This window comes from Podarcis bocagei (assembly GCF_964188305.1).
Source record: "Podarcis bocagei genome assembly, chromosome: 6".
In the NCBI taxonomy this organism is placed as follows: domain Eukaryota; kingdom Metazoa; phylum Chordata; class Lepidosauria; order Squamata; family Lacertidae; genus Podarcis; species Podarcis bocagei.
The window spans coordinates 11,250,511-11,264,010 of NC_138130.1; the positions used below are offsets into that span (position 1 = coordinate 11,250,511).

The 13,500-nt window shown below is 42.5% G+C and overlaps 1 protein-coding gene and 1 long non-coding RNA gene across 7 annotated transcripts in view; one reads left to right on the forward strand and one right to left on the reverse strand.

Annotated features, from left to right (window-relative positions):
* LOC308589400 (uncharacterized protein) overlaps positions 1 to 13,500 on the reverse strand; it is a 256,421-nt gene that overhangs the window by 240,587 nt on the left and 2,334 nt on the right. For 3 of the 6 annotated variants that reach the window (XM_081198616.1, XM_081198615.1, XM_081198611.1), the window contains 3 exons: positions 13,327 to 13,431; positions 13,144 to 13,195; positions 9,318 to 12,926 (listed from right to left, as the gene is read on the reverse strand). In XM_081198616.1, coding sequence (XP_081054742.1) covers positions 13,423 to 13,431 — 9 coding nt within the window. In that variant the 3' untranslated portion in view covers positions 9,318 to 12,926; positions 13,144 to 13,195; positions 13,327 to 13,422. The other 3 variants (XM_081198613.1, XM_081198612.1, XM_081198614.1) reach the window with 3 other exon arrangements.
* Positions 6,419 to 8,430, forward strand: LOC308589455. The gene is made up of 2 exons (XR_014009273.1): positions 6,419 to 7,453; positions 8,271 to 8,430. It is a non-coding gene; the product is annotated as an uncharacterized lncRNA (long non-coding RNA).

Sequence of the window (13,500 nt, forward strand, 5' to 3'; positions counted from 1 at the left end):
ACTTCACCATCTAAAGAGCTGTGCCCTGTAAGATCAGTTGTGCTATCCCTTCCTCATCTCACAATAAGCACCTCCAAACAATTGTCGCTTCCAGTTTCCCATCCCTGGCTCAGCATCTCCCACTTTCATTCCAATTATCTTAATCAAGTCAAATTATTCACACATTCCAATGAGGTACAGCTCCCTGGGCGGAACATTCCCAGAATATCCTTCAGAGCACCACAAATGGCCCACCTCTGTACTCAGAAAGCTAATTTATATTTCCAGCAAGCCTTTCCCCAGAGGAGGAGATATATACAGGGACACGTAACTCTGGTAAAATTCATTATGTACAATAAAGTTTCCACAGAAGAGACATCTTGTGGGAGGGGGTGGAGGAAAACCAAGTTATTTTGCATTTTGAATGCCTGCTATGTTGCCATTGGTTTGCATCAATTTAACTGGAGTTACTTTTAAATGTTAACAGAGTTAGGAGGCACCTTGTTCAGTGGGGTATTGAGCCCCCCACATATCAGGGCCAATGTGGCAAAAAGAGTTAAAAAATTAAAGTACTGAACTAAAGAACCACACTAGCTCATAGCAAGAGTCTCAGTTCCCGTTTACGGAGCCAAAGAATATGGAGAGAGAAATCATCATTGGCCAACAATACAGATTCTATTTTATGCCCCCCCCCCAAAAAAAAAAAATCACAAAGGTTAGAGTGGGGGGGTGGTATTTTTAGATTAGGGTATGCAGTTGCACTGGGTACTGTACTCTACATTGTAGCATGGATTAAACAATTTGAAATGCTTTAATGGCAGGAGAGAAGACAAGAACTCTCCCAAAAGTGACCATCGAGGACAATGGCATCCTAGGCAATGCTCAGGGGGATGACTGGGTGATGTTGTGTGTCTCCAATTCTGGGCACGACAACTCAGGAAGGATATTAACAAGCTGGAACGTGTGCAGAGGAGGGCAACCAAGATGATCACTTTACTCTAGTGCAGGGATGACCAACAGGTAGATCTGGTCAATCCAGTGGTAGATCACTGCCAGTTTTTTATAGTGGGAGTAGATCGCATTCTCTGGGAAGTTGGACAAGCCTGCTCTAGTATATTCATTTTTGTAGTAGTAGTAGTAGTAGTAGTAGTAGTAGTAATAATAATAATAATAATAATAATAATAATAATAATAATAATAACAATAATAATAATTTTATTATTTATACATCACCCATCTGGCTGGGTTTCTCCAACCGTTCTGGGCAGCTCCCAGCAGAATATTAAAAAACATGATCAAACATTTAAAACTTCCCTAAACAGGGCTGCCTTCAGATGTCTTCTAAGAGTTATGTAGTTCTTTATCCCCTTGACATCTAATGGGAGGGGGTTCCACAGGGCAGGTGCCACTACCGAGAAGGCCCTCTGCCTGCTTCCCCATAACTTTGCTTCTCACAGTGAGGGAACCAGCAGAAGACCCTCGGAGGAGGACCTCAGTGTCCTCAGTGAACAATGGGGGTGGAGATGTTCCTTCAGCTATACTGGACCAGGGCCGTTTAGGGCTTTAAAGGTCAGCCTTCAACTTGGAGAAGTGTGAGTTTCGAAGAACAGCTGTGTTTTGGTTTGAGTATTGTTTCAGAAACTGGATTAGGTAGGTCTACCTCTAATTGTGAACAGAATTAAATTTCTCCTCCAGTCGCACTTACAAACCTCCCTCTGAAAGGGAACCTTGATTTCATAAGGTTCCTGATCTTGAAGAGGCTTGTGAGCATGTTCAAGTCAACGCATGTGCAAGCCCCCTTCACACCATCAGGGTGGTGGAGTCTGCAGCCAGATGCCGCCAATACAGAATCCTAATACCTGAACAGGGCTACAGAGTATCCAGGAGAAGGATGAAGAGGAATAGAAGCCCCTCATCTCTACAGCTCTTAAGAGCTACTTCCATAAACTCAGCAATGCTCTAAGTGTTTCATAAGAACGTAAAAAGGTCTATCTGCTGCATTGCACAAAAGACTCATCTATCTCTGGCTATCTCTGATCCAGCAGTGTGTGCATGCAAACCATAATACTGTCAGAATCTTATCTGACCGGATCCTTGTTTGCAGACACACACGCACGCACACCCCGAGAGTCACTACATAAAACCAGAGTGATTTTGGACATAGTTGTTGTTAAACTGAAGTGTTGTGAGAAGTAACAGAAAAAGTTCTCCAATTAAACCTCTGCTCGTGTAAACAGAGAAGCTGACTGCAATCATGTCTGTAACCTATGGGAAAATGGTTTTAGGATCTAAGCATTCACTGTAGAATTTTGTTTCCTACTTGTATTGCAATACAACCTACCATTATTGGATCCTTAGCAAGTATTGCAAATATAAATCTGAAGTTGAACAACAAGGGTCTTTTCCATTTTGTCCAATGCTACTGAATTGCTAGGCAGGAGACCTAACCTAGGTTAGTCGCTTTCCCATTATATAACCATGAGTTTGGATTGTCCATGTGTTCATACAAAGGTAAAATAACATTCATGGTTGGGGCATTACCTGCACCTGAAAACCCCAAGGTGTCTTTAAAGAATCCTACCTCACAAGAGAGGCAGAAACAAGAGCTCCAGGTTGCAACCTTCTCCTAGACCCAGTATTGCACATAAACAACATGCTTTCATTTATATTACCGGACTTTTCAGTTGCATTTTCTGCCAAAAGGCACTCAAAATAGCATACGATCCATAAAGAGAATAAAAGCCACCAATCATAAAGTCAATACGATAGCAAAATGTAAAAACCCATAAAACTAAAAGGCAGGTATCAAAACAAAGAACAATCAGCACATTAGCAACAACAGGCTCCGAAAGCTCTCCTGAAAAATAAGACATTCAACCAATGCTGGAATCTACAAGAGGCATGAACAGCCACTGCTGTGAGGATTATTGATCGTGGTCCTGTAGCCCCACCCCTTCTGCTTTGGCCACGCCCATTTAGCACAGCTCCCTGCCCACTTTGGCCAAGAAAGAAAGATGGAACGGAAGAGAGATACAAAGCTGATATGAGCATGTACAAAGTGCCTCTCCATAAATAAGGACCAAGTCTCCCTTACAGGAGGCACTGCAGGGCTAAGACCCGGCACTTTCCTTTTTTTTAAAAAAAGTGCTGTTTTCTTTCATCATAACCACCTGAGATCAGAGTGGAAGTTCTTCTTTTTGTTAATAATGGTGAGATTCCTGTACCCACTGATTATGCTGGAACTCGGCACTAGACAGCAGTGGCGTAGCGTGGGTTGTCAGCACCCGGGGCAAGGCAAGTAATTTGCGCCCCCTAACCCGTGGATTTGCGCCCCCTAACCCATGGATTTGCGCCCCCTAACCCTAACCCCCAGATGTTGCACCCGGTGCGGCCGCCCCCCCTGCACCCCCCACGCTACGCCACTGCTAGACAGAGCACATTCACTTTAACCCCATTCCATGGTGATCCTGTCGTGATCAGCTGGGAAAACACAAAGTCAAACTTAGAGATACGGTGGTACCTCAGGTTACATACGCTTCAGGTTACAGACCCCACTAACCCAGAAATAGTACCTCAGGTTAAGAACTTTGCTTCAGGATGAGAACAAAAATCATGCTGTGGCGGCGCAGCAGCAGGCCCCATTAGCTAAAGTGGTGCTTCAGGTTAAGAGCAGTTTCAGGTTAAGAACGGACCTCCGGAACGAATTAAGTACTTAATCTGAGGTACCACTGTATTGTATTCATGGTTGAAATATGTCACCCTCCCCCCCCAATTTCAACACACCCATTATTCTTTTTGTGTACATTATGCAATTCCAATGGGGCCAACTCCAACTGGGACAGTTCACTAAACTGTTTGTTACAATAAGCACTTAAGCTAGCCACATTTAGTTTGAAGAAAAACAGTCATCTGGATCACATACCCATTGTGGATCAGGACCCCATGTTGGTTTCTTGCTGAAGATTTTACCCAGGCTGCCATTTGCCCCAGAAGGAGCTGTTAGCAGTACTTAAGCCTCTCACTCCAGCTGCAGAAACTAAATATTACAACACCGGCTGCCACAGAAAACCTGCACAATATCGCTTATATTCCTACCTTCCAATCCTCACATGCACAGACTGCTTGTGCCTGATGCTAAATCTGCAAACAGACAGCTGATTGTAATGTATTAATGAGCTCTAAGGCAACAAGGCAGTCTCCCATTGCTTTCAATAAGGGAGTGAAGCGGGGGCTTAAATATCTTCCATTGAAATCACTGAAATTTAAACTGCTCTGTTTTGGCTAGGTGAGCCCTTAAGTTTCTAGACACACAACTAGTAGTAAACCTATAGCAACCTAGTAAACCTATAGCCTCTGCATTATACTTAAAATTCAGGCTGTGCTGAATAGCCCCTTTTCCCTGGTCTCCATGGATGTTCTGTGCATGTCTGAAGGGAGCACTGAGCTTTATGTGCACAGTCTTCCATCTGATCTGGAACCTCAATGGTTCAGGGTTCTAGATTGCCTGGAAGACAGTAGCCAGGAAGGATCCTTCCCTTCAGATATCTGTGCGCAAGGGAGAAGAGCTCAGCCAGCACCATTCCTAATGCGCATGTTCTCTTACACTATAAATATAAAGCCCAAAGAGGGAATGTGTGAATACTGTTACCACCTGCCGGACTTGGAAACAGGCAGTGGTCATGGGAAAGGTAAGATGAATCAGAGGAAATTTTAAGAAACTTACGTACTGCAACTTTTACCTCCAAATCTTTATTTGAATATTCTTTTATAAGAAGTGGGATTGGGGGGGGGAGCTACCTCAAGAAAAATTTTAAAAAGGATATTGTTCTCTACATATTAATTTCATTTTGCAAATTTCCAGAATCTTCCGTGCTGCTGTATTTTATTGGTATGTCCTGTTGAATGGAAGTTTTGTAGATACATGTAAAAATAAAAATAAAGTTTAAATAGAATATTCAGAAAAAGTTTTGACTGAGCAACAAAGTGATTCAGTTTCCCAAAAATGCACTGCTATCATCATGGGTTGTGTGCATGTTATTTATGTATGTATGTATGTATGTATGTATGTACTGTATGTTTGCATGCATGCATGCATGCATGTATAGATAGATAGATTACAGCCCCTGCTCCCTCAACCATTCAGTTACATAAAACAGTCTTAATCTCTTTGTCATCTTTTGCTGTCATTTCTATTGACGTAAGAGACTATTAAGTAGAGCGAGATGCAGCGTTTAGAGATGCTGCCTCTGGAACTAAGTGGTTTCACTGGAAATAGATGCCTCCCTCTCTCCCCTGATGGGAGAACCTATTTATGGTGCGAGCGGACAGCTTGGAGCTTCATACAAACACTGCTGTGAACTTCCAGCTTGCCATTTCGGAATGAATAACAAATACCTGAAAGCAAACAGCCAAGTATTGCCTGCCATTTCTTTTCATAGACTTGAAAAGGCTGAATGTCATTAGGCCACCCCACCTCTCACACACACCCCAACACACAAATATCCCTTCGAGATCACTCTCAGCAAAGAAGGACAATATATAGTTACTTATTAACATTTATTAGGTGCCTTGTTACAAACACCCTAGGCCACATACAATCAATTAAATATAAAACTAAAAATATAACCATAAATGCAATCAATTCATCTGTAAGTATGGAGTATAGTTCTCCACACACGCTTTTTTTTTTTAAGCATTATTTCTTCCAACAAGTTTCAGGGGCAACATGATAAATGCAACATTCTGACACATGTTTCCTATGCACAGTTGTTGTTTTTTAAATGCCATCAGTTTCTTTCATGGCCCCACAAACTCTACCCACAAACGCTATGCTCCCTTCCTTGTTTGCGCTCAAGTATCACCCATTGCAGATTTAAGATTACCGCCCCCCCATCCTAAATCCCTTTGTTTTGGAAGCTGTTGGGTTTTTCTTACAAGGAAAGGGGAGCCCCTAGCGGCTTGAATCTTAAGTTGCTAAAGCAAAGGCAAACTGCAATTGCTGTTTCTGAATTCTTCCCTCTCTGAAGGAAAACGAGAAAAGATAACATCCAGGAGTTTGGGGCACCCTCGGTCAGTTATCGTGCCATGTGCATCCAACAAGCTGAGACGACTTCAGCCTCAATCCCTCCTGCTCTTTAAGATGCACATTCCCGGGGTTCAGTGGCATAGCATGCAAAATGGTTAGGGGTGCAGAATTTCAACACCCAGGACTCCCTCAGTACAGCTGTGCACTTCCATTGCTGAGCTCCATTGAAAATGTGAACCAGGAAGTGACCTCTCTAGAAAACAGAATGACTTTTCTTTTCTTATATTTGTGGCTGTGATCTCTGGGTGACACGGACACTGTTAGGCTGCGTACCACATCCATTTCCTTCCCTCCCCCCTCCTCACCTCTGTGTGGCCCTGGCAACCCACACTACGCCCCTGACTAGGTTTGGAAAATCTTACAGCAGAGATGAGAAACCAAATATTGTTTGACTCCAAAGGTGAGAGGAACTGTGGTCTAACAACATCTGGAGGCCAGCAGGTGCTGCATCCATGATCTATGCCAGAGAATAACCCAAGCCATTCATGGCTGGAGATCAAGCGCCATAATCAAGACATCCCTATCTAGGTAGAGCAGTTCACACTTGTGAAACCTATTCTCTCAGGCCAGGGTGAGGCAGACAGGTTTCAAACAGAAAGGTCATTTTAAAACATGGACTCACATACATGCATGCCTTGGGGGGGGGGGCCACAATTTATTCTCTTTGTCGATGAAAGGTGATTAAAATTAGGTAAGGCCCACTAGGAGTCAAATACAATTGTTTTGACCCATTGTCAACCAGTTAGGTACCACTGGATAGACCCTCCATCATCAGAAACAGGAAAGTAGCCTGAAACATCGGCAAGCCTGTCTAAAGAAGAAGGGAAGCAATATTACACAGTCAGTTTTGGAAATATATGAAATGTTAAGAGATGCACTGATAAAAGTTGGGGGTGCCAAGAGTTGTGGCTCCAGATACTGCTTGTGGGTTTGGATAGATTGGCACCTGTGGCGTTCGTATGGAGCCCCCGGTCGTCTCACGGACTATTGATCCGTACACCATTAATCCACTCCCACCAACTAGGTCTTCCCCAGTAAATCACTTAGTCTCAGTCAGATTCTCAAGTTAACAAAGAAGAGTGCAGTTTATTGCAGACACAAACAAACTTTAACTGCATTCCAAACGTCGTTACTCTTTACCTTCTTAGTCTTATTTTATTCTGTCTTTATCTCTTCTACCTCCCCTTGATAGGCCGGCCTGCCACATACCCAATATACACTTAGTAGGAGGGCAAGAGTTAACACCCTCACACAAGAACCAACTGCACTAACTGTCTCTCTAGTTCCAAATGGCAGCCAACTGCTTTTCCAACTGCCTTTCCCAACCAACCCACTAAAACCAACCAACCGCCCACACCCAAACCTTGGGCTAAGCCCTTTTATAAACAGGTAGGCTCTGCCTCTGTCTACATTTTAACTCTTCCTCTCCCCCCTGTACAGACATTTTAAAACGAACGCGCAAACACCACGTCACCATTTCCCTCCTGGTGGTATTCATTGCAGGGATGTAGCCAGAGGGCAGGGGGGGCAGGTGCCCCCAAATCAAGTAAATAAATAAAAAGACTTAACTTAAAGTAGAAATAAGCATAATATTTGAAACTGAAATGTTCGCTGAGGTCACTTGGATGATGGCATGGTGCAATCTAGCGACGCAACTGGCAACCTGCCTGAGCAATACGTGTGGCTTCTGCAAACTCATCAATCAGGTAGCTCAGTCCTAGCTCCCCCCACAAAAAAATTCCTGGCTACACCCATGATTCATTGTTTATAGACAGTTCAATTTGGCTCATTCTGCTTCGATGGCTTTGTACACATTATTGGCTTAAAACATAGGTATGTCGTTGTTTCTTTCAATTCAATTCAATTGGGGGAGGGTGACGTATCAAAAGTCAGGATTTCATAAGAAAAGGCAGGAGAGATACAGGATAAGTGGCTAATGTTGTGTGTACAGCGCTTCTCTGACTGGCGGTAGGAGTGAATTGGAGGGAGAGTAAACAGAAATTCACGTCTCAGAGGTGGCGATGGGTTGAGTTTAGCTATGCTGCTTCAAATTACTCTAATCAATACCAAGCACCTGCAAGTGCACTTGAAATGATTTTGAAGCAAAATATTTATCATGCACTTACTGGGGGGGGGGAGGCTTCTGGAACTCTAATCTTAGATGGCTGATGATATTTACAGAGCTAACAGGTGTCTTCTTTTTCAGCTGAAATGGGAAAAACACACAGAGAGGCCAGCGTTGGGATTAGAAAATAGAACAATTTGCTTCTTTACCTTCTTTCACTTTGGCACAGAGCAGAGCACAGATTAACTCCTTACAGTCCAGGATGGTAAAAAGACTGGCGTAATAAATACGATCGTGTTCATTTGGTTGTGAAGACATTTGTGGCTGCAAAACCAGGCTGGACTTTTACAAACTTAAGTTTAGAGGGAAGGGCTTTCAAGTTTGCAATGTGTCTGTAGGAAGAGGAAACTTGTGGCTCTCTGTGGCAAGACTACATTCCCAGCACCAGAGGAGTGCGGTGATGCTCACAAAAGGCTGGTTTGATGTGCCACATTACTTTTTCAACAGCAGTTTTCTTTCTGCATCTTAATAGAAAATCCCTGTCCTTGAAAAGAGATGAGTAATTGGTGTTCTAACCCGAGAAAAAAAAATGTAAATAATCCCTTATTATGACTCTTACAATAACAGAACATGACACTGGGGCAAGAAATGTGGCAGCTGGATTAAAGATGAAGAGGATTTGTATCTTTCTTCAACCCAGCAGGCTCATCTTCTCATTCACCTGAATTATGGAAGGAGAGGTACAAACTCAAAGGGCTACTTCCCAATGCATAGTTAGGCAAACAGCGACTGAGGGTCCTTCCAGATTATCTCTTTATTGAACATACAACCTGATTTGATTGCAGGGAGATTAGATACCATTGTGTCAAAGCAAGCATTATCCTACATTTTCCGTGTCAGAAAAAAGTCTGGTCTATTGGAAAATTTCCATCAACGTGTGTCTCCAAAAAATTTTACACATCACTTGGGAAGACAGGTGAACTAATGCCAGTGTACTGGAAGAAGCAAAGATCACCAGTGTTGAAGCAATGATTCTTCAACATCAATTTCATTGGACTGGTCTTGTTGTGCAGATGCCTGATTATTGTCTTCCAAAGCAACTACTCTATTCGGAACTTAAAAATGGAAAGCGTAATGCCGGTGGTCAACAAAAGAGGTTGAAAGACTCTCTCAAGGCAAATCTTTAAAAAAATGTAGTATAAACACCGACAACTCGGAAACACTGGCTTGGGAGCGCTCCAGTTGGAGAACAGCTTTTACCAAAGGTGCCATGGACTTTGAAGATGCTCAGGACAAAGGGAGAAATGTGCTAAGAGGAAGTCATGTTTGGCAAACCATCACCGTGATCAACTTCTGCCCGGAAACCTATGTCTCCACTGTGGAAGGACGTGTGGATCCAGAACTGGCCTCCACAATCACTTACGTACTCACTGTTAAAACTGTGTTTATGGAAGACAACCTTACTCGGCTACAAGTGGTCACCAAAGAAGAAGAAGAAGAGGTTCCATTGTGTCAAAGCAAGCATTGTCCTACATTTTCCACATCAGAAAAAAGTCTGGTCTATTGGGGAAGCAGGTTTGTTGCGTAAAACCTCACAATCAGCTATGGGGCAAGGTGAAAGTGTCATCATGTGATTGAATCCCACCCCAAAATTGTGACAATCTGGGAGTGCTCTCAGAGTGTCCTTTTACAGTCAGGGATATCTCCCTATCTGTGTGCAGTGCTTTAGTAATGATGAAGGACAGGCTGACAATTATAAGGGGCATGACCTTTTCAGTGGTAGACAATTGGTAAAGAATTAGCCTTCTCCTTGCTATCATTTAGGTCGGCTCAAAAAATATTTTTTTTAAAAAATAATAATCAGGATTGCTTTCAGTGAGGCGGTTGAATTGCTTTCCTAACACTGAAAGGGATGAATGCTGTAGAAAGAATTGAAAGGTCTTGCTGTTGTGGTTGCAGTTGTTTTATATTTTATATGGTTCTTCATAGTTTTAGATGTTTTAAGCCGTTGGGGAAAATATTGAATTTTAAACAGCAGCTAATAAACGTATAGAAAATTGAGAGGGGACAGGCACCAGAAAATAGGAACAGTTTGGACTCTGAATAGTTCCACACTGTATATAGCTTTAAAAGGGGGAAGGACATTCACAAACTTTCTGTTTTGACTCAGATAAATGCTGCAAAAAGTTGGGGGGGGGAGATTTTTGGAACTGGAAGGACCCCAACCTGTCAGACTCTTGGGTTTTCATGATCAGCGTTCGTTTTGAAGAAGTCAAAAATAAATGGGGAAGCTTTGGTGGTGCAACTGTGCAACCTGGCAAATAACAGAACTAACTGAGGAAATGCTGGTTTATGGAACTGCAGTGAGTTTCACAAGTTTAAACAGGAACTTTTCTGTTAAGCTACACCCTACTTATTGTCTGGTCAGATTAGGAAAAGAAAAAGGTTTTTGGTGGAGAAATGTATATAACCCCCCATAATCTTGCAGTCCAAGTCATCCTGAAGCAGGTTAAGCTAAAAGTGGAGACAAGGAGAAATATATTGGCTCTTGCACAGCCCCCATTCATTTTAACTTGAGCTGAAGCATTTCCTGATGGCTGTGCCTGCATATTCAATAGCTTTTCAAAGTGGCATCTTTAGATTTTCTGCCTCAGGTGCCTTAAAGCCAAAGGGTTGCCCCACACTGCTATTTAAACATATTCTGTCCAGTCCTATCATGGTGAGATAACGTGACAACTTCCTTATCTGCTGTTCTTTCAGTCAACCTTTTGAACCTTCCATGAGATCTTCAGTCTTCTTATCTCCAGGTTAAACACACCTGCTTCCTTCAATGTAACTTCGTAAGACTGCCGTTCAAGACGATTTATCAGGTTCTGAGATCTCTGCAGCTCTCACTATCTGGGCAGATGCTTCTATGAAACAAATCTGATCATCTGTTCCAGACAGAGCAATGGCAAGAGGAGCAGTCCATCTTCTCTAAAAATCAATGAATTGTGTTATACAACAAGGAGGAGCTTGAATTTTTGAGTGCTGGCATGCCTAAGACATTCCTTGCCAAGACAAAACTCTTTGCAGGCATAAGCAGTCTTAAAACCACGCTTCCATTTTTAATTTTTTTATTTTAAAAAAGGAGTGAGTGGATTTAGTTATGACACATCCAATGACATATTGACATATTGACCTATTGCCCCTCAGTCCATCTTAACTTTTACTTTACCAGCTGGTGCTACTTCCTTTTAAAAAAGAAACCACCCCACCCTTTAATTAGTGGTACAACACATTTCTTGTTAAAAATACTTTTAGAAAAATTAAATATATCTATTAATTTTTTTATTTAATTCTCGGTTTCTTCCCTTGCTAGACAAACCTACAAATATATTTTTGCCATTCTTTGAAGCATCTTGTTCTGCCTACTGTTGGAGCGGTTAGAAATAAAAATAGTGTTTTAGGCAAAATATTCATTTTTATAACCAAAATTCTTCCAATTAGAGGGAGTTTCATGCTTCCCCATAACTCAAGATTTTTTATTATATCTTTACATGCCTTTACATAATTATCTTGAAATATATTGGAGTTTTTCGCTATTAACCATATTTCCAGATACTTCACCTTTTTCTCAGTTGTCAGCCCACTGGCCATCTGCCAATCTTCTTTTGCCTATGCATCCATATTTTTCACTAAAACCTTAGTTTTAGTTGTTTTAAGACCTGCAATGTCTCCATATTTCCTTCTTTCCTCCGGTAACTTAGATACACTTGTCAATGGTTCTTCTACAGAAAACACCACATCACCCGCAAAGGCTTTTATCTTATAATTCCGTTGGCCCACCCATATCCCCTTTATCTCAGAATTATTTCTTATCCTCCACACCAACACCTCTAGGGCTGATATAGATTGAAGCAATAATAGGGGGCTCCTTGCCTTGTCCCCTTTTATACCTTACATTTTTCCCGTAATGGCATTATTTACAATCAGGCTTGCAGTTTGATCTGTATAAATTGCCTTAATTCCTTTGATTAAAATGACTCCTAATTCCATTCCCCCCCTAATAACTTAATCATAAATGACCAAAAACAAAAAGAAATCCAATAGGGACTAATCTAAGGTTTTGCACTTTCGCAGGAAGAACCAGCTGCACCAATATAAGATGAGGGATACCTGGTTTGCTAGGGAAACAGATCTAGAGGTCTTAGTGGACCACAAGCTTAACATGAGTCAACCCGAGAGTGATGCAGCAGCAAACAATGCTCATGCTATTTTAGGCGGCAACAACAGAAAAGTGTCCAGATCAATGGAAGACAATAACACAATGACATTCAGTAACAATTTATTGCACGTTTATTCAAAATCCATTACAAACTATTTAGTTTATGTAATGCAAGAAAATGGATCAGCTTGATCCAGTGACACCAGAGAGAGCCATTGTCACTTGGAAGATGCAGCGAGCTTTTTTTCTCCTGCTCTGGAAGGTAGGACTCGAACAAATGACTTCAGGATACAACAAAGGAGATTCCGACTGAACATTGTTCAACAGAGGAATGGACTCCCCTGGAAGGTGATGGACTCTCCTTCCTTGAAGGCTTTAAAGCAGAGATTAGATGACCGTCCGTCATGGATTCTTTATTTCTTTCTTGTTCTGCCCAATCTCAGCCCATATTTCATGGCTGGTTAAATCATCTGCCCCCCTCCTGATTCTCAGCGCCTCTTCTTCTGCCAGTCTTTGGCCAGTTGAGATGTCCAAATAGAGCAGCAATTCCTTCAGGGAGGAAAATCATAACTCTTTGATGATGATGTCATCTGGATGGAAAAGAATGAAAAAGAGAAAAAAAACATGTTCAGCCCTCTGCGCTTTTTGTAGCTGGAGTCAGTCTGGGTGCTGCCCTCCCAGGCCAGGTGGGGAAGGCCTGCCAGGCAGGGAGCAGGTCCTGCAGGACTCCCAGCAAGAAGACCTGGGAGGTGTGTCTTGGGCAAACAAGGGACAGGGAGTTCACTGTCCCCAAGGTGTGGGGCTTACCTTCTTTCCGATTATTCCTGAAACAAGCCAGCTCCGGCCGAATTACTGTGTTCTGCAGAGGAAAGACAAATATGAGTCAGTTGACACTATGAACCCCACCCTGGATGGGTGTAAGAGAAGCAGCCCCACCCAGGAAGGATGGAAGCAACCAAAGAACTGAATACAGGAAGGCAAAATACTTACTCGCAGGTTTGGGAATCTTCGTGAAAGGGCCAGCAGCAGGGATATACTGCTGGCCGCTAATTTCCTTTGGTCTTCACTCCCCAAAAGGGCGTAATATCAGAGGTCCTGCGGGATGAAAGAAATGGGACAGTTAGTTGGGTAAGGGACAGGGGGAAACCCTAAAACCACTCCTGG